The sequence below is a fragment of the Indicator indicator genome, chromosome 21 (assembly GCF_027791375.1).
Source record: "Indicator indicator isolate 239-I01 chromosome 21, UM_Iind_1.1, whole genome shotgun sequence".
NCBI classification, from domain to species: Eukaryota; Metazoa; Chordata; class Aves; order Piciformes; family Indicatoridae; genus Indicator; species Indicator indicator.
In genome coordinates, this window is record NC_072030.1 from 18,030,455 (window position 1) to 18,050,679 (window position 20,225).

The following is a 20,225-nucleotide window of genomic DNA, read 5'->3' on the forward strand; positions in this document are numbered from 1 at the left end:
AAAGGCAACAAAAATACCGGAGAGATAGGGGAGGAGGGGAGGAGGGGAGGAGGGGAGGAGGGGAGGAGGGGAGGAGGGGAGGCGGGGAGGAGGGGAGGCGGGGAGGAGGGGAGGAGGGGAGGAGGGGAGGAGGGGAGGAGGGGAGGAGGGGAGGAGGGGAGGAGGGGAGGAGGGGGAAAAAAAAAAAAGAAAAAGGAGTCTTTGCTTTTGCAGCTTAGGTTACTTCAAGAGAAAACACAACAGAGCTAAGGCAGGGCTGCAGCATCTGCCTCCCACACCTGTGATGGGTCAGCTCAAGCCAGGACACTCTGCAGGGCCTCCACACATCTCCTCAGCTGTTTTAGCATCTAGGCTGGCATTAAAGACATGCAAGGCTACAATATTTTGTTATATGACATCAGTGCCAGTCCAAGCCGAGCCTTTACAAAGAGGCTTTCTGCCATCTCTAGTGCCAGATCCCCAGCAGCTACTCAAGTGGTAAATCATGGCTGTTCCATGGTGGAGCTGATCCCTGCAGTCACTCACTGAGCCCAGGCCTGTCATGAGTCTCTTAATGCTCTTCTTCAGTCCAGTGAGTACCTAAACCACCACAGTATTTGTCCATAACCAACCCTTTTTCTTCCAGGGTGCAAATAAACTCTTCCACCTTTCTATTATGTGCATACATGCTTCTCAGTTTTCTCTTCATCACCAAACAGGACACATTTAGCTACCTGCTGTTATCCTATCAACCTATTCACCCATCTTGAAATCTGCATTAAGACTTTAACAGATTTCCTGGGACAGCTTTCAGTGCCCTGACCAGCAAAGCCTTCAGAGACCTTCAAACCCAGAACTCCACAACAGAGAAGTTGCCACTTTCTATGAAGACTCTTGAGGAGTTCCTGTTCTGCAAACTAACAGCAAAACTCTTACCATGGAGTGAAAACCTTCTGCCACAAGATGAGGAGAACTGGGAACCCAGCTCCCCAGTTACTGCCAGAATGCACGAAGCAAAATTAAGTAGCAGAGGAGTGTTACTATCTATTGTTCCACATAAGATCACAGCCTCACAGGATGTTAGGGGTTGGAAGGGACCTCCAGAGATCATCCAGTCCAATCCTCCTGCCAGAGCAGGACCACAGAATCCAGCACAGGTCACACAGGAAGGCATCCAGATGGGGCTGGAAAGTCTCCAGAGAAGGAGACTCCACAACCTCTCTGGGCAGCCTGTTCCAGTGCTCTGTGAGCTTCACAGTGAAGAAGTTCCTCCTCTTGTTGAAGTGGAACCTTCTGTGCTGGAGTTTCTATCCACTGCCCCTTGTCCTGTCCCAGGGTGCCTGTCCCCTCCCCCTCTTGCCCCCCAGCCCTCAGATCTTTAAAAACATTTATTAAATCCCCCCTCAGGTTTCTCCTGACTAGCCACCCCCGGGGCTCTCAGCCTCTCCTCCCCAGGCAGTGCTCCAGTCCATCATCCTTGTAGCCCTCTGTTGGACTCTCTCCAGCAGATCCCTGTCCCTCTTGAGCTGGGGAGCCCAGAACTGGATGCAGTATTCCAGGTGAGGTCTCACCAGGCAGAGCAGAGGGGGAGGAGAACCTCCCTGAATCTGCTGGACACACTCCTCTGAGTACCCCCTAGGATCCCATTGACAAGATGGCAAGCAACTGCCTTTTAACTTCTGGCCAGCCTTGTGCTTCATGAAACACAAGCAGCAAGAGAACTCAGCACCACACAGACTGATGATCTTAGAGGTCCCTTCCAACCCAAATGATTCTGTGACTGCAGGTCTCAGAATGACAAAAAGCAAGCTGGCAACAAAGAAATCAACCCCCCATGCACACACACACATGCAACTCCACTTCAAAGTATTTCTCCTGCTTGGAAGATGCCTACACCTTTAAAAGAATTCCAGGTATTAGATTAGTTCTGCTGCAGCAAATAGGAATCAGTTCACTCTCCACCATTCAAAGCAACTCATCTGTTCTCCTGCCCCTGTAATCCTGCAGGTTTGTAGCAACATCAGCAATTAAAAGAAATTGTATTTTCTCCCCTAAAATGCCAGGCACAAGGACTGCTTTTCATATAGCTCCACTCTGCCAGCTAGGTTTCCATAGTATCAAGAGACTAAAAAAAGCCAACAGGCTTCAGAGGAATTAATTTTAATATAATGTCTTCTGGAAATCTCCAAATTGTGCCTTAAAAATGGCATTTACTCAGATGGTGTTGGTAGCCTCAATGCCTATCCCTCACCATCTAAGAGCTAGAAGAGAAGAGTTGCATTATTCCTGTTTTATGTGAACAGAGGAGAGAGAGACTCTGCAGACTGAGCTTTGTGTGAAGCACTGGTGGCCAAGGTAGGGGCAGCATCCCTGCAGATGTTTAGAAGCTGTCCAGGTGTGGTGGTGAGGGACATGGTTTAGTGGTGGATTTGGCAGTGCTGGCTTAATGGTTGATTCAATCTTAAAGGTCTCCTCCAGCTAAAGCAATCCTGTGATTCCATGGCTGGATAGCACTGGATGGCTTCTAGGTGGCCAAGAACTGGCTATGTATGGTAAGCAGCTTAGCTTGAAACTTATTTCTTATTTTTAGAGTATTTTCTACCAGCAAGTCTTGGTTTTCAGGTTGTAGCAGGGAAATGCTGGTTTTCATCCTGACAAGAAGTCAAAAAGCTCCCTGTGTTTATCTCCACACTCCACACACAGTTCCAGTAGCTTCAGCAGAACTCCTCAGGACAGAAATCTCAGCAGAGTTCTCTGCACAGTGCTGCTGCACCACAGCCCAAAGGTCTGGGAACTGAATGGGCACAGAGCTCATTTGGCTGCTGCTGCCATTGCCACCCAAATTCCTTCCAGGCCCTCCCAGAGCCATACAAACCAGCTCTGGGTACCAAACAGGCACTTGTTACATCCCTGGGAGTCAGGATAAATGCCACCCCTTTCTCTTCCCCCTCGGGGCTACAAGCCCAGAATGCACTTTGTGTAGACTGGGGGCTAAGGCAAAACACTTCCCACTTCTGCTCACAGCCTTATTTTGTAGTCTGCCAAGAGCACACAGGCTGTTCCTCAGACAAAGTAGATTTTAAACAATGGAACTGTAAGAGTATTTAACAGCATGCTGTTTGCTTAGGCATGAAGAATTGAGCTCTTGGAAGGACCAAACTCTTTCTGGCTGCCCCTCTCCATCTCTGCTGAAGTCTTACTACTGTGTTTTTCAGAACTCAACAAGGCTGGCCTGTCCCTGGTATGATCTCACTGACATGTCTGGAATGCCATCACTTCCTACAGGCTAGAGGCTGCACCTAAACAGCTGAAGAGAGCAATCCCCAGATAGCTGCCACCTCCCTGCAGTGTGTTTCCAAAGGGACCATTCCTTCAGCTGCCACGAGCCACTGGAAACATAAACGAAGGGAAAAACACACCAACACCACAAACCCAAACTCTCCCTCACTGAGATGAAGCAGAAAGAGAGGAAAATATTTTCCCATCACATGGAAAATGAATCCATGTGGTCAGAGACCCCCCAGGATGCTCAAGGCTCCTACCAGAGCTGCCCTTCTCCCAGGACACCACTGTCCCACTTCCCCAGTGCTTCTGGAGTTGCACTCAAGCAGCAGAATTGCATAAGCAAAGGAGGAAGAAAGTTTCCTCTGGACTCTGACAACTTCCATTTTAAGAATTGTCAGGGGTACACTTGTGCTTAAGGCATTGTTTAGAGACGTGGCCAAGAGGGTGATGACTAACTGGTAAACAGAAATGACCTTTTTCCTCTAAAGGTTGGTTGAAGCAAGCTATGTATCAATTAAATACACACAACCCCAGCACAGTAGGGCTTGGAAGGGACCTCTGGAGATCATCCACTCCAACCACCAGGGGCACCCACAGTAGCTTGCCCAGGATCACATCCAGTTGGGTTTGGAATCTCTCCAGAGAAGGAGACTCCACAACCTATCTGAGCAGCTCCAGCACCCTCAGTTTTCCAGTCCAGGTGTGCAAGATGTGCTCTGCCTCAGTCCTGCAGGTGAGTGAGAACACTGCTCCCCTCACAACCACCACGCACAGACCCCCGTGGAACGTGTGCTGGAACGTGGCAGCACTGATGCAGCTTTGCTACACCTCTCATCATTCAAAGGATGCATTCAGGGGAACCAAACCCCACCCCAGATGCTGTCTAGGAAGAGAGCTGCTCAGTGTGCACCACACTGAGCCTGGCTGTGCTCCTGCTCAGCCTGCCAGAGCGCAGCTCCCGGCACAGGCAGGACCAGAAGCCAAACTGGCAGCAAAAAGCCTAATGCAAGACAGTGACCCAAGGAGGACCTCGGTCAAAAGGCCTAAGTGTGAGAGGTGAGGACAGCATGCAAAAATGTGAGATTACTGTGGGGTTTTTTTCCTTCCTCCTCCTCTTCTTCCTCACAATTATTAGGGAGGCTCTTCCCAAGCACTGCATGGAGCTGGCACCCACACTTTGGGGAAAATCATAGAATTGTATGAATGGGAATAAACTTTCAGAAAGCAACTGCAACAAATTCCAACATGACAATCCACGTTGGTACAGAGATAATAACAAAGCCTCTGTTTGTTTCCAGAGAGGAAAGATATCATCATCCCTCTGCCTGGAGGAAAAATACAAAATTCAGATTTATATCTGGTGGGAGAAGCCAACAAAGTTCACACGAGAAATAAAACAGCCACAGGGTAATTAATGAGGATTACCTAAGGACAGGAAGGTTTCTCCATTGCTACAAGGATGTAAATCACTAACAGATGGCTTTGTGAAAGCACAACTTCACCCAGCCATTGAACACAAATGGAACACACAACAGTGCTACACTTGCCAGACTTGCAGCCTAAATTACAACACCCAACTTAAAAACTTGCCTTCCAGATCAATTTTCAAGAGTTTAAAGTTTATTTACTGGAAGAAATCAAAAACCTGACCTAGTGCTAAAAGCCCCCTAGCAATGCAAAGATACTCCTGTGGGTGTACTTTAAATCAATATTCCATGTGTTTTAAATATCTCCCTCCATGCTTACTGCCACTGCCCACAGAGGCAGAGGGCAGACAGCTTTATCTGCTGCAAAGACAACACCCTGCTGGCTGTGACAGTGATGGCTGTTTTCCATCCACCACTACCTGAAGGAAAGTCTGAAGCAGGAAATGCTCTCAGCTCTCCAGGACAAGGCAATAGAGGCAGTTCTACTACAGACCATTTCAGCACCAGCTGAACTCTTGTACAGAAAAACAATGAGATTCCTTCCATTATCATCTCTGCTTCAGACCCCCCAATCAAACCTTTCATTTTGCCTTCCTCCACTCCCCCCCCTTTCTTTTTTTTTCCTAATGGATAATGAACTGTTTTTATCTGGTTTGCATTTTAACTGGAATGTAAGCAAGCAGGCCTCCTCTACTGAAAACAATAACATTTCAATTTATCTGGAAAAATAAGTGATTTTATGGCTCAGTAATGCAAACTCATTTAGAGAACAAACACATTACTCTGCTGAAGGATTGCAGAATTAGTTTCACTTTCTAAGTATTGATATTGTAACACTACTGTTTGGCAGGAGCTGTGCTGGAAGGCAGGTGAAAATCCCCACACATCACATTGTGCAACACCTGCAAATCAGCTGCATGCTCACAGGCACAACAATAACACTTAATAAGCCACTGGGGTTTAATCTTGGAGGCTGGGTTATGTCCTACTGCACCCTGAGTCAGGAAACCTCTTCCCACTTGAACAGATCTCCTTAGGCAGAGATGGTTACACTTCACAGAATCATTCAGGTTGTAAGAGACCCTCAGGATCACTAAATCCAACTGAGATCCCTACTCTGCAAGGGTCACCCCTGAACCACACCACATTCAAACCACCTTTAAACACATCCAGGGGTGGTGACTCCACCACCTCCCTGGGCAGCACATTCCAATCCCTGATCACTCTCTCCAGGAAAAAAATTTTCCTCATGTCCAGTCTAAACCTACCCAGTGGCAGATTCAGGTTGTTCCCTCTTGTTCTGTCACTAACTATCTGGGAGAAGAGACCAGCACCAGCCTCTCTACAACCTCCTTTCAGGCAGTTGTAGACAGCAATGAGGTCTCCCCTCAGCCTTCTCAGTCTCAAACTAACCATCCCCAGCTCCTTCAGTCACTCTTCATCAGATTTATTCTCCAGGCCCTTCACAGCTTCCTTGCCCTCTTCTGCCCCGGCTCCAGCACCTCCACATCTCTCTTGTATTGAGGGGTCCAAAACTGGACACAATATTCAAGGTGTGGCCTCACCAAAGCTGAGTACAAGGGGACAATCCCCTCCCTACTCCCTGCTTGCACACACAAAGCAAACCTCCAAAGCAAACCCAGCCCCGCTCCAAATAATGCTTTAAGTCATGTGGTAGGGCAGCACTCTGAAGAGCAGTGCTCAGGACTCCTCTGTTGATGCTTAGTTTGGCTACAGCCCTAAACACAGGTGACAAAGGCTTGGGCACTGCCAGGTTAGTCCTAGAGAAGAGACAGAGCTAAAACCTTGCTTTCTTGCAAGCATTCCCAGCCACCAAAGTGGTTGAGGCCTCATCCCTGGAGGTGTTTAAGGCCCGGCTGGATGAGGCTCTGGCCAGCCTGATCTAGTGTGAGGTGTCCCTGGCCATGGCAGGGGGTTTGGAACTGGATGATCCTTGTGGTGCCTTCCAACCCTGACTGACTCTATGATGTTTTTCTGATCAAACATGCCCTGGTGCACTACAGAAATCCAGCCAGTGAGCACTGAATGCAATGGCTGTAGCATTGTTCTGTACATTGATGACAGGAGGAGATTTAAAATCACCTTCTCATGGAAGCCATCCCTTTTAGAAAGGGTAGCACTTGCCCTAATACAATTGCTTTACTTTTATCTGTCTTTTTCATTAGGCAGATATCAAGATGCAAGGAACTACAGTAGTGAAAAACAGCCAACAGAGCAAGATGTGCAACCTCTCCCAGTGACAACAACCAAAGCCCAGCCATGCTCCATGTCTATCAAAGCTAAGAAAGATTAAGTGAATCAGCAACTGCTGAACTGCTTATGAAAATCCACATACAAGGGCAGCTGTCTCTAGCTAACTTCAGCTCTAAAACTGCTCATGTGCTCTTCCAATGAATTTCATTTGTGCTCTCTCCAGAGAAGCCCCCACACACCTTACAATCTGTGTCACAAGAAGTATGACTGGGTTTGAAGCAAGGAGAAAAACAGTAACAATTGTTGGCAATGTCAGCGAAGAGTCTCTGCTCACTACTCCGAAAGCTAAGTTCAACATTCACTTCTGAAGGCTCTGCTAAAACTAACTGTAGAGGATGGACAAAGTGTGATGTGGCTTTTTAGGTGAAAGCTCAGCCAAAGGAGTGTGCCAGCCCTGCTCCAGCTCTCCACCCTCTTCACCTGCTGAGGCAGGACAGAGCCTCTCCTCCCTTTTCCGTGCAGATCTTCTCTTTGCTCTGCTCTACACGTGCCATCTTCAACACTGACCTGCTGGAGTGTGTTCTGTAGCTGATACTGATGTTTTACGCCCTTCAGAAGATTCTCTTCAGAATCTTGGGAGAAACCATTTACCAACAGGACAGGATAAATACACCACCCATGGGGTAAGCACTGCTGCAATGTGTGGTGCTCCTCACCCTCGCTGCCTGCTGCCCTTCTTCACCCTCACTGCCTGCTGCCCTTCTTCACCCTCACTGCCTGCTGCCCTTCTTCACCCTCACTGCCTGCTGCCCTTCTTCACCCTCACTGCCTGCTGCCCTTCTTCACCCTCACTGCCTGCTGCCCTTCTTCACCCTCACTGCCTGCTGCCCTTCTTCACCCTCACTGCCTGCTGCCCTTCTTCACCCTCACTGCCTGCTGCCCTTCTTCACCCTCACTGCCTGCTGCCCTTCTTCACCCTCACTGCCTCCGGCCCTTCTTCACCCTCACTGCCTCCGGCCCTTCTTCACCCTCACTGCCTCCGGCCCTTCTTCACCCTCACTGCCTCCGGCCCTTCTTCACCCTCACTGCCTGCTGCCCTTCTTCACCCTCACTGCCTGCTGCCCTTCTTCACCCTCAGTGCCTGCAGCCCTTCTTCACCCTCACTGCCTGCTGCCCTTCTTCACCCTCACTGCCTGCTGCCCTTCTTCACCCTCACTGCCTGCTGCCCTTCTTCACCCTCACTGCCTGCTGCCCTTCTTCACCCTCACTGCCTGCTGCCCTCCTTCACCCTCACTGCCTCCGGCCCTTCTTCACCCTCACTGCCTCCGGCCCTTCTTCACCCTCACTGCCTCCGGCCCTCCTTCACCCTCACTGCCTCCGGCCCTTCTTCACCCTCACTGCCTCCGGCCCTTCTTCACCCTCACTGCCTCCGGCCCTTCTTCACCCTCACTGCCTCCGGCCCTTCTTCACCCTCACTGCCTCCGGCCCTTCTTCACCCTCACTGCCTCCGGCCCTTCTTCACCCTCACTGCCTCCGGCCCTTCTTCACCCTCACTGTCTGCTGCCCTTCTTCACCCTCACTGCCTCCGGCCCTTCTTCACCCTCACTGCCTCCGGCCCTTCTTCACCCTCAGTGCCTGCAGCCCTTCTTCACCCTCACTGCCTGCTGCCCTTCTTCACCCTCACTGCCTGCTGCCCTTCTTCACCCTCACTGCCTGCTGCCCTTCTTCACCCTCACTGCCTGCTGCCCTTCTTCACCCTCACTGCCTGCTGCCCTTCTTCACCCTCACTGCCTGCTGCCCTTCTTCACCCTCACTGCCTGCTGCCCTTCTTCACCCTCACTGCCTGCTGCCCTCCTTCACCCTCACTGCCTGCTGCCCTTCTTCACCCTCACTGCCTCCGGCCCTTCTTCACCCTCACTGTCTCCGGCCCTCCTTCACCCTCACTGCCTGCTGCCCTCCTTCACCCTCACTGCCTGCTGCCCTTCTTCACCCTCACTGCCTCCAGCCCTCCTTCACCCTCACTGCCTCCGGCCCTTCTTCACCCTCACTGCCTGCTGCCCTTCTTCACCCTCAGTGCCTGCAGCCCTCCTTCACCCTCACTGCCTCCAGCCCTCCTTCACCCTCACTGCCTGCTGCCCTTCTTCACCTTCACTGCCTCCGGCCCTTCTTCACCCTCACTGCCTCCGGCCCTTCTTCACCCTCACTGCCTCCGGCCCTTCTCTCCTTGGTTCAAGACAAGAAATAAGGTAGCTTGGCATTCTTAGAAGTGCTGCTGGAGCAGTCATTTACATTTCAACTGCAGGATCTTTTGCATCAGTGTAAATACCTTCAAAGGTGGCTTTCTGCAGCTGGGCAGCATTGTGCACTGCATGTGTAGTTCAGCAGACAGAAAACTCTGCTTTTCTCCAAGATAAAAGTCTTCCATGACAGCAAAGTTGTGATTTCCTCAGGACTATCATCTCCTCTTCACTGCCAGATTCAGAACAGAACAACCCCAATGACCACAAAGGACTGGGCTGGATTTGCACCTAACACCTGCTTGGTTCAGAATGATCAGCAGTCTGCTGGGCTGTGCAGGTAATGGGCTGGTGTGCTGAGCCAGCAAGGCATGTGCACAATCAACTGCTCTCCTAAGCTAAAGCTACAAGTGAATTTCTAGGCAATCAGTTACAATTCTTCTTTCATTTGCCAGAAACCCAGCAAAGCTGTCTGCAGTACCAGTTGCCCAGATTTCTTGCCTCCCTTCTTAATAATTCCATCTGCATATTTATCACTCTGCAATCCTCTCCATTAAATCACACATTATTCACCACCCAAGCTATCTGCAAAATCAGCCAGCAGAGACTTTTCATACTTCCCATAGATTAAAAGCCTAACAAGAAATCACCTTCTAAAAATAAAGCATTGCTTAGAAACTCCACCTAGCATCATGAACAGTCATAGGTTTGAAAGCTTCCTTGCACTCAGTGCCTATCAGCACAACGTGTAAGCTGCTGTTTGTTTGCTAAATGCTGCTTCTTAAGCAAGTAAACACTGAAGAAAATGTCCTTTGAAGGCAGATATGAAAAATCCACCTCTATTTTCTTTAGAAGCCTGCAAAGCTTGTTCTGTCATTGTTACAGCCTGGAGAAGCAGTGCAACTGTTTAAATCCAATCACCATGGGAGTTCAGTGCATACCACAAATAAAAGCTGCATATTCTCTCCTCTCCTGAATGGGAAAGCCAGCTCTGCAGAAACAAACCAGTAAATACATATGGGCCTGAAGAAGGAAAGATCAAATCAAATCAAAAGATCTTACAGCCAAGACTTGGCCAATCCACCCTGAAAGATCTATTTTCCAGTACCTCCTTTCACAGAATCACAGCATTGCTTTGCTGGTCAGGAAAAGGTGGAGGGGGGAAGAGGGAGAAAATCCCAGATCATGGTTTTGTTGGAAACTGCCCAGCAAGCCTAAAAAAGGAGAACCAACTACTCCAACAAAACCTGAAGTACCAACTAAACATCCTCTAAAATATCAAATGGGGAGATACTTCTGGTGTGAATGAAGAGAACATTTGAATAAGGTCTTTGTTCAAAGTTTTTTGTAGTGCAGTGGCATTGGTGCCTTATTTTCTGTATGATTGTACTTGGAGTGCACTGCTGGAAACATTTCATTTCCAGCCAAAGTAATTTTGCTTTGTTCCACATGGCTCCTTAGCAGCATGAGACCACCGATACTTGTGACTGCAGAAACAGCTGCACAGAAGTCACTCAATTTTGGTGACTTCCATGGTCTTCTACAATATTGACAATTTCTATAAACATTATTATAAAATATGTCAAAGAGCACAGAATTAATAACCTGCAAGAAATACTGGCATGAACCTAAGTTTCAATGCAACAGCACAAAGGGGTTTGCAAACTTCCACGTTCCTCTGACAGTGCTGCTGCCACACACCCAACAGAAGAGAGAATTCCCAGCCACCCCCAGCCAATCTTGCACTTTTCCACTGCCTTCCTAAACACTGCATGAGGTTTCAAAACAAAGTGCAGTCCATTGCTGGCATTAGTCCACTGAACCTGCTGTTCAGAAGCATCCCCCACTCCTTCCAAAGGGAACATTGCTGTCTCCCCAACAGAGCACTGAGAATCACATTCCAGGATCTCCTACCTCGATCAAAAAGTCTCCAGTTCTCAGGCCAGCTTGCCATGCTACTCCCCCTTCATCCACAGATTCCAAGTACTGCAAAGCAGGAAAGGCTGGAGTTGGGGTGAATTCTTCAATTGGTGTGTCAGCTTCAAAAATAAATACCACAGTAAAACAAAACAAACAAAAAAAGAAAGTTATGGAGTGCTTGTAAATACCACTTGACTACAGGCCTCTTATTGGCCATTCTCAGCTAGGGTTAGAAATGGTGGTGCTAGAAGGACTCTGCCTGGGAGGGTGGCAAGATGCTGGGAACAGAGAGCAAGGTCTCTGCAACAGCAATCCACAGGTCCTCACTTCAGAGAGGAAAATTCATGCTGCTTGACTGACACAAACCAAAGCCAGCTCTACGAGGCAAGAGCTGGAGGATTCTGTGTGTTCTGGGATTGTCAGGATTAGTTTGAGGAAGCCTTTTCTATGCCTAGCAAAATGCTTGTAACTCTGGCAACACCCAGCTACAAATTAATTGTGGGCTGTAGCCAGAAAAAAAAGCATCTGGCCAAAATGGGGGGGGGAGGCTGGGGGAAGATGTGGGATGAAAAAGATCAAACTGAATTTTTCTTCTAGCTGTAGCTGTGTATGACAAAGAGGCTAACAGAAGAAAAGCACTTTTCAGGGAAGGAGGCACAGCTGGCCTCGTACCAGCCCTTTCTCTCCCTCTCCATCACGTACACACAAGCAGAAAAGTCCTTGGGTCTTTCACCTGAGGTGCCCTCACTGCTACAGGGAAAATCTGGGGGAAATTGTTGGTCTTACAGAGAGAGAGAGAGAGAGAGAGCAACCTCTGCTCAGTGCACAGGCAGCCCATGGCCAAGGGCTAGCTAGAAGGCACTGCTCTCGGCTTGCCTAGCACGGACTCCACATTTTATTGAGCTAACAGCCAAAAAAAAGCTTCTACACCACTGGAAATCTACAGTGGCACTGGTTTGGGGCTGGGGAAACAGGGAAAGCAAAAATGATGTCCCAGGAATGAAGCTATGGACTAATTTCCATGCTCAAGCAAGGCAAGGGAGAACCCACGTAAAATAAGGGGGAGCAAGAGATGGGCTGTACCATCAGCTAGATCTTTTTTAGATGCAAAAGGAGCACAGTGGACCCAAAGTTAAAAAGCAAAGCATTGAACAGAATGCCTTTTTTTAACTCTGGAGAATGCTATTCTTGTAGATTTTAGGCTCCAGCAAAGTGCCATGCAGCTGAACACAGGAACAGCTCTCCAAATGAGCACACTACAGGCCATGCAACATACGTGCAGCTTCTGAAGAGATATGAAAAAAAAGATCCTATTTTCATCCTAAAACTGCACAGTGTCACCTTGCAGGAGATCCACACCTATTTTAAAGACAAACATCACTCTCTTGTCTATTTCTATTCACAGACCTCCTTCCGCAGGCTGACATTTGGAATAAAGCAGCAGGTTTTTATCAGGGAAGGAGGTTGAACTGCATCACAGAACAGATTAATGACAGAATAACACAAGGTACCAAGCACAACAAAAATACAGGTGAAACTTTCTCCCACCCCACACCGGTTCTACAGTGCTTCTCCTATGGAAAAATGCAACCACTTCAGACAGAAGCCCCTTAAAATCTGTCTGAGTAGCAGAGCACACAGAGAGAATCCTGTTGTCTAGCAACCAAGTGCACCACGAATAATTCCTGCTTATATTCAGAGACTGTATAAATGCCTTCATGCCAGTGCACATCACACACATACACACACAAGCACATACCTTTTGCCCCTCTGAGCACAAATCCAAATCCTTCATTGTCCTTTTTCTGCAGGACCACTGCCTTTTCTTCTATTATGCAGTCACTGTAGAGAGAATTCCGAGGATAGCGACCATTATTACATCCCTTCATCACCACTGTAGTAGCTGCTCCTCCAGTGTGCAGGTTCATCATCATCACAGCCCGTTAATCAAATAATATTGCAGTCACCAAGCATGGGGAAAATGTGGAACAAAGAGCAGCGAGGGGAAGACAAAGACTCAGCTGGATGGTAAGAGAGAACATGACAAAGCAACTTAAAGGGAAGAGAAAAAGCAGAGAGGAGGAAGAAAGGAGGAGGACTCATGCATGGTGGTTTGTGTTCTATATGAAGCACTGAAGGCAGATGTGATCATGTAATCTGTGGGCTAGCTAGGACTCTAAAAGGAAAAAAAGTAAGTGAACTGAATGACAGTATCATTAATAAACTCCTCAATCGGGGATGTACCAGATGCATCTTCTAGTGAAGCCAAAATGAAACCAACCAGAAGAAAAATGAGGCAGCATTTTAAATTTAAAGGTAATAAATTATGAATTTTTTTTTTAATATTAGCTAAAAAAAAAAAAAAAAAAAAAAAAGGCACAAATATGTTCCAAAAGCTATGCCTTGCATCAAAAGCCCTTTTTCAATCCTATGGAAGGTTGCATGCTGCAAGGATCCCACATGATCATCTGACAGCCTACAATGCTAACAACGTGCAGCTGCTGCCCTGGCGTCATCAGGCACAAATTTCCACAGCATCAAGAATCTGCATCATCGAAATAGTAACAAGGCATGCACAAGCAAGAAAAACACACTGCCAAGGAATATTGCCCCTCTCCTGCTAAACAAGCTTATAAAACAAGGAGATGGTGGTGTAAAGCACTATTTATGTAAGCAGCACGTCCTTAAAGAGAAAGTAGCCTCAGGAACCTTCCTGTCATTGGCTAAGCGGAACGGGAGACGGCGGAGGAAGAAAATGCATAAAATCCACACGAAAATGGGATACTGCCTGCACAGGGAATGGTCTATAAAAGGCTTAGGTTGTTTAGGGGCTTTCATTAAGCATTATGTTACTAAAATAAACTTGAAGCAGGGGGGGTATTAAAAAAAAAAACCACAAAAATACTCTGAATGCTCTTTTAAGCCTAAAACCATTACACAGCACAAGCTGCAAGACATTCTCCTGCAGAAAGACAGTGGCAGGGGGTAAGTATCCATGGGTTGTAAGCAACTGAAAGCAGGCTGCTGGAGGGGCTTTAAAATCTTCTCATAAAATCTTCTCACTTACACCCTGGGATAGGACAAGGGGCAGTGGATATAAACTCCAGCACACGAGGTTCCACCCAACATGAGGAGGAACTTCTTTACTGTGAGGGTCATAGAGCATGGAACAGGCTGCCCAGAGAGGTTGTGGAGTTTTTCAAGACCCATCTGGTTGTGTTCCAGTGTAACTTGTGCTGCATTCTATGGTCCTGCTCTGGCAGGGGGTTGGACTTAATGATCTTCAGAGATCCCTTCCAGCCCCTAACATCCTGTGTGTGTGATCCCTAGGAAACAATTTAGGAGAGAAAGAAAGATGAGGAAGTTGAATTGGCTTTGCTGACTTTCTTATCGTTGTTACCACTGGTCTGGTACAGAATCTGGCCAATAAAGCATCAGGACCATGAGAGGTGGGATCTGCTTCATGCCATTAGTAATCCAAGAGTGGAGGGAAGAAATAGAAACTGAAGCAAAATTGAAGCACCATTGTGTAAGCGTTGTGTTTAAAGCTCTGAACAAGACAAGGCTGATGACAGCAGGACACCATGGCACAGCCTCCAAACTCCAGGGACTTGTGCATCACAGGTTACCCTTTGGGTGACTTTCCAGCTCTGACTGAGAGGAGCACCTTCATGCCACAGCCAAAGGGATGATATAATTTTGTCTTCAAACTAGAGAGTAATTAAATGCCACCATCAATTAAAAGTACCACAGTGGTGCTCCCTGAGCAACAGATGACAACAGCCTTTGAATGCTGTTTCTCAGCTGACTCCCCCCATGCAATGGAAAGGATGTTGTAAGAAAATGGCTGTGCCTTGAGTAATGCCAACATGCTCCTGCTCAGGCATCTTGGGGTGAGGTGGAGTATGCAGCCCCCACTGCAGGGCTGAAGCCTTCTCTCAGCATCCTGATCATAGAATCATAGAATAGAATCATAGAATCAAGAAGGTTGGAAGGGACCTCAAGGATCATCGAGTCCAACCTGCCACCCTACACCTCATGACTATCTAAACCATGGCACCAAGTGCCACGTCCAATCCCCCCTTGAACACCTCCAGGGATGGTGACTCCACCACCTCCCTGGGCAGCACATTCCAATGGCCAACCACTCTCTCTGTGAAGAACTTTCTCCTCACCTCCAGCCTAAACCTCCCCTGACACACCTTGAGACTATGTCCTCTTGTTCTGGTGCTGGTTGCCTGGGAGAAGAGACCAACCCCCTCCTGGCTACAACCTCCCTGCAGGTAGTTGTAGACAGCAATGAGGTCTCCCCTGAGCCTCCTCTTCTCCAGGCTAAACACCCCCAGCTCCCTCAGCCTCTCCTCATAGGGCTTGTGCTCAAGGCCTCTCACCAGCCTCGTTGCCCTTCTGTAGACATGCTCCAGCAATTCAACATCTTTCCTAAACTAAGGGGCCCAGAACTGGACATGGTTCTGATACTGCAGAATCTGTCTGGACTCCCCAGTGGACTCAGTTCTTTCCTTCATTTCACCACTCACACCTTTAAGGTGGGTTTCCGTAATTACCCACTGAAGAGCCAGCAGCAAAACTGTCTCCAAGACTTTTCTTAATCCATGGTCAAACTAATAACCTTCATTTCCTTCAGGTTTGCATGGATGCAGTCAATAGCTTAATGGAGCCCTGGAGCAGGCTGCCCAGAGAAGTTGTGGAGTATCCATCCCTGGAGACTTTCATAACTTACCTGGATGCATTCCTGATCTAGGTGAACCTGCATTAGGAAGGGAGTTGGACTGGATGATCCCTGGAGGTCCCTTTCAACCCCTAACATTCTGTGATCAATAGGAGTTAGAAGGCTGCTTTTGAGAACCTAACCTTAGACAGAAAGGAAAGGCTGAGGGAGCTGGGGGTGTTCTGCCTGGAGAACAGGAGACTTAGAGGGGACCTTATCACTCTCTACAGCTACCTAAAAGGAAGCTGTAATCAGGTGGGGGTCAGGCTGTTCTCCCAGGCAACCAGTGGCAGGACAAGAGGGCATGATATGAAGCTGTGCCAAGGAAGGTTTAAGTTGGGTATTAGGAAGCACTTCCTCACAGCAGGGCTGATCAGGCACTGGGATGGACTGCCCAGGGAGGTGGTGGAGTCACCATCACTGAAGGTCTTTAAGGAAAGTCTGGATGTGGCACTTGGAGGCATGGATTAGCTGCTGTGGTGGTGTTAGGTCATAGACTGAACTTGGTGATCTCAGAGATCTTTTCCAGCCTCAATAATTCTGTGATTCTGTACAGTGCTTGGGTCAAAGCACAGCCCTGCTGCTCTCCACTACCCAAACCCCACCCTCATCTCAGTTCATCAGTATACAGCACCCAGGAGCCTGTGGCTGGGTACTCCTCAAACCTTCCTCTGATTCCTTCCTTTCTGTTGACAAACCAGAACAACTGCCAATATCCTTCCTTAAAAAGAGGAAGGCTGATGTTTCAAAAGCAGTGCTCAGAAAGCTTGGGATGTGTTCACCTGATCAACTCTGGGCATCTACACGCAAAAAAAAGGCAGCTGGGGTCCTGTCACAGTCACCCAGGACAGCAGCAGGCATTTGCAGGTTGTCCTCACTTCAGCCTAGTGTAGAGGATGCAGTGAGGACATAAGGCTGTTCAGATGAGAAGTCTGAAGACCACCTCTGCTTTTCTTTACACATGCAGTGCATTCATTGCACACAAACTACCCAGTTCCATCCCTCAGTCTAGACACAGGGTGGAAAAAACTAAACTGCCACAGTTGTACAAAGTTGTGTGGCTTACATGAAAGGAGGAGAGGGGAGGGGAGGGGAGGAGAAGCTACCATGGATTTTTGGTCACAGAACACACAAACTGCTCTCAGTCATTTGACAAATACAGATGCCAGATACCCTGTTCCAGTCATGTGCTACACAAAGAAAATCCCCTCACAGCCTGCAAAGCAGAACTGGGGGGTTGTAAAAATCAGACAGGTAGCCATTTCTGCTTTTACCTGCTAGGAGAAGGGGACCTGCAACCCTCTGATGGCAGAAGCAATGCACACTTGGTTAAAGCAATCACAGATAGCAAATTGATTCTCTGCACCCCAGTGCTGTGGAGCTGAGAGCTGGCAGCAGGAAGAGGATGGAAAACAAACCATGCATGCAAATGAACCAAACTTGCAACCTCCACACCCCTGCTCCCAGCAAACTCACTTTGCATCCCTGAAAGAAGGGGGAAGAAAAGGGAGAAAGAAGTTTAACCTCTGAGTGTTTGCAGTACTGTTTGTGTTTGCTTTGCCAGGACCAGGTTCTCTTAGCTCTCTTCACTGGAGACATGCTGGAGGTCTGCTCATAGCCTGCCTGGTCCTGGCAAGCAAAGTGGTGCCCAGGGTAAAAGTAGGTCCAAGTTTCTCACAATGAACCTTCCTGGCAGCATGTCTTTGGTCCTGGAAGTGGTTCAGCAACTGAATGCATAGAGGTTGCAGCTCCCAGTGGCAAATCAAGGTCAGAGTATGTTCCAAGACTGCTGAGAGGTCTGAGCTCCAGCAACGCAAAAGGCATTTCTTCACAGGTGCTTTGAGCACAGGAGCTCTACCTGAGGCTGACTATCTGTGACACACCAAATCTCAGTAGGTAACACTTTTTAAGTCCATTTCTGTCCCACCTCCAGCTGAAAGTTGAGCAGCATCCATTTCAAAGAGGAGTTCTCAGAACATTCCTAGTTCCATCTCATGGTACTAAAATGAGTAACTTTAAAATCAATAGCTCATTACTTAAGGAGGGCACACAGTACTTTGACTTTGGGCTGTGGAAGCCCAACATTCATTGCATACAAAGTTAAATACAGATTACATCCTCTCCAGTGCAGAATGCTTCTGCATGAACTACAACCTTCAGCATAACAACTTCAGGCTCCTCCCCCCCAACCCCAATCAATCTAAAATTGGCTTTTCTTTATCCAAACACTAAACATTACACACCAGACTTGTTCATGTACCTTCCCTAACACTCTGAGGCTCACAAATTGTTCAGGTTTAAAATCTCCATGATTTTAATGATTTAGTGATGGAGAAAGGGAAATAAAAGAGATTTACACACAGCCAGACAAAACACCTGAGCACTGCTGGGTTCAGCACAGCCATCATTTGGGTAGACTCCTCCAGACAGCAAGAATTTCTACTTTGCTACCAGCCATACTTGAGGAAGGAAGTAGAAATATCAAGACCTTCATAAAGATCTGTATGAAGAACACAAAGGTTGAAGCACATGTCCCTGATGGAGGCAAAGCCAAGAAATCTGGCTTCCATTTCACAATTACAGTACCTACACCCCCCTGTCTTAAAGCATGACTTATTCCATGAGTTAAAACACTACAGTACAGAGACACAAGCTATCAGGACCACAGAGTATATTTAGCCAAGCTTGTGTCATGTGGATCATTGCTGATTCCAGCCTGAAAAACACTCCACTGGAAACCATCCTTATCTGGAAACAGAAAATGGCTCTTTGGTATACTGTCAAACACTCCCTGAGGCACAGAAAAAAACTGAATTTAAGTAGGGATTATTTTCTTGATTCTCTCCAATTGTGCATCTCCTGCACATGCAACCTGACTCTAACCTTTTCTGCTTGCCAAGGCAGAAGAGTCAGTTAGGAGCTTCCACCAAGCAGGGGCAGGACCACCCCAGTTGCCCTCTCAGCCCACAGACCCTTCCAGCCAAGTGGCTGGCACCACCCTGGAGGGAGAAGTTGTTCTCTCAAAGTTCGCTTCTTTCAGCTGGCCAAGGAAATCCAAATCCCTTCATCAGCTCTTTGTTGGTTTTGGTTTTTACCACCACTCCTTGCAATTTGTGAAAGTTCTACTGAATCCAGAGCGAGCCTCACCTGACAAGGATCAGCACACAGCTCAGCAAAAAAGGAAACATCTTCCTTTGTACTTTGCTAGATACAATAAACCACAATAAACACCTAAACCACGTTACAAATGCACAGCCAATGGCTGACAGCAGCCTCCCTGATCCCTTTCAGGCTCTGAGAGCCCATTTCTGGTGCCTGTGTTCAAGCCCACAGGAGGCATTCTGGAAATCCAGCCCAGAGGAGATCTTTGCTGCATGTTCCAGCAGTCACTCCCTGTTCAAAGCATGTGTTGGACTCGAATATTGCCTCTTCCTCCAATCACACTGTGGATTTTAATGAAGAGACACCACAGGTCACACACAATATATCCTTTTTACCTCCTGTTTCAGCAATTATTTTCAATATTTTCTGTGCCGTGGCAGCACACAACAGCAGGAGAGGCAAAGTGCAAAGTTATTAGCAAGTAAAATTATTTTCATTAGAAACTAAATAACTGTAAATTAAAAACTTCACATTTCACATCCCCACCTGTTCCACAAAATCCACAATGCCTTAATTACTGCTTAACCACGGATGTAATTTCCAAATTGTACCCAATTAGGTTCTTCAAGTTCATGAGGCACAAGGTGTTAAGAATGAGCTGCCCTTGTCCTTGTGCCTCACACATGGAGCAGCTCAGCACTTTCAGACTGTTACCCTCACAGCTAATCAATGCACTCACAAGCGGCATCAGGCAAGCCCAGGGAGGTAATGTGAGAGATGCAGAGCAGTGCACACAGCAACACTTCTTACACTCTCTGTTTTCTAGAGTTTGGTTGGTGCTGCCCTTCCTCTGTGCCTCAAAGAACCCAAACAGAGATCTTACAGAACCACAGCACCATCTGGGTTGGAAAAGACCTCTGAGATCATCAAGTCCAGCTGTCAACCCAGCACCCCCACAGCCACTGAACCATGTCCCAAAGTGCCATGGCCACACACTCCTTGAAGCCCTCTAAGAATGGGGACACCACTGCCTCCCTGGGCAGCCTCTTGCAATCTATGACCACTCTTGCAGCAAAGAAATCTTTTCCCAACATTCAATGTAAACCTCCTCTGGCACAATTTCAGGCCATTTCCTCTCCTCCTATTAGTTGCTACTGGGGAGAAGAGACCAACCCCACTTCACTCCAGCCTCCTTTCAGGGAGTTATAGAGAGCAATGAGGTCTCCCTCCCTCAGCCTCCTTCCCAGTCCCTCCAGCCACTCCTCTTAAGTCCTGTTCTCCAGACCCTTAAATCATGAAGACCCCATGCAGCACCCAGATGTCTACCCCCAG

The 20,225-nt window shown here is 47.9% G+C and overlaps 1 protein-coding gene across 2 annotated transcripts in view; it reads right to left on the reverse strand.

The window, feature by feature from the left end:
- The window catches only part of SHANK2 (SH3 and multiple ankyrin repeat domains 2), a 276,747-nt gene that overhangs the window by 119,369 nt on the left and 137,153 nt on the right, over positions 1–20,225 (reverse strand). For both annotated transcript variants that reach the window (XM_054390349.1, XM_054390350.1), the window contains 2 exons: positions 12,822–12,904; positions 11,057–11,181 (listed from right to left, as the gene is read on the reverse strand). In XM_054390349.1, coding sequence (XP_054246324.1) covers positions 11,057–11,181; positions 12,822–12,904 — 208 coding nt within the window. The remainder of the gene's footprint in view (positions 1–11,056; positions 11,182–12,821; positions 12,905–20,225) is intronic.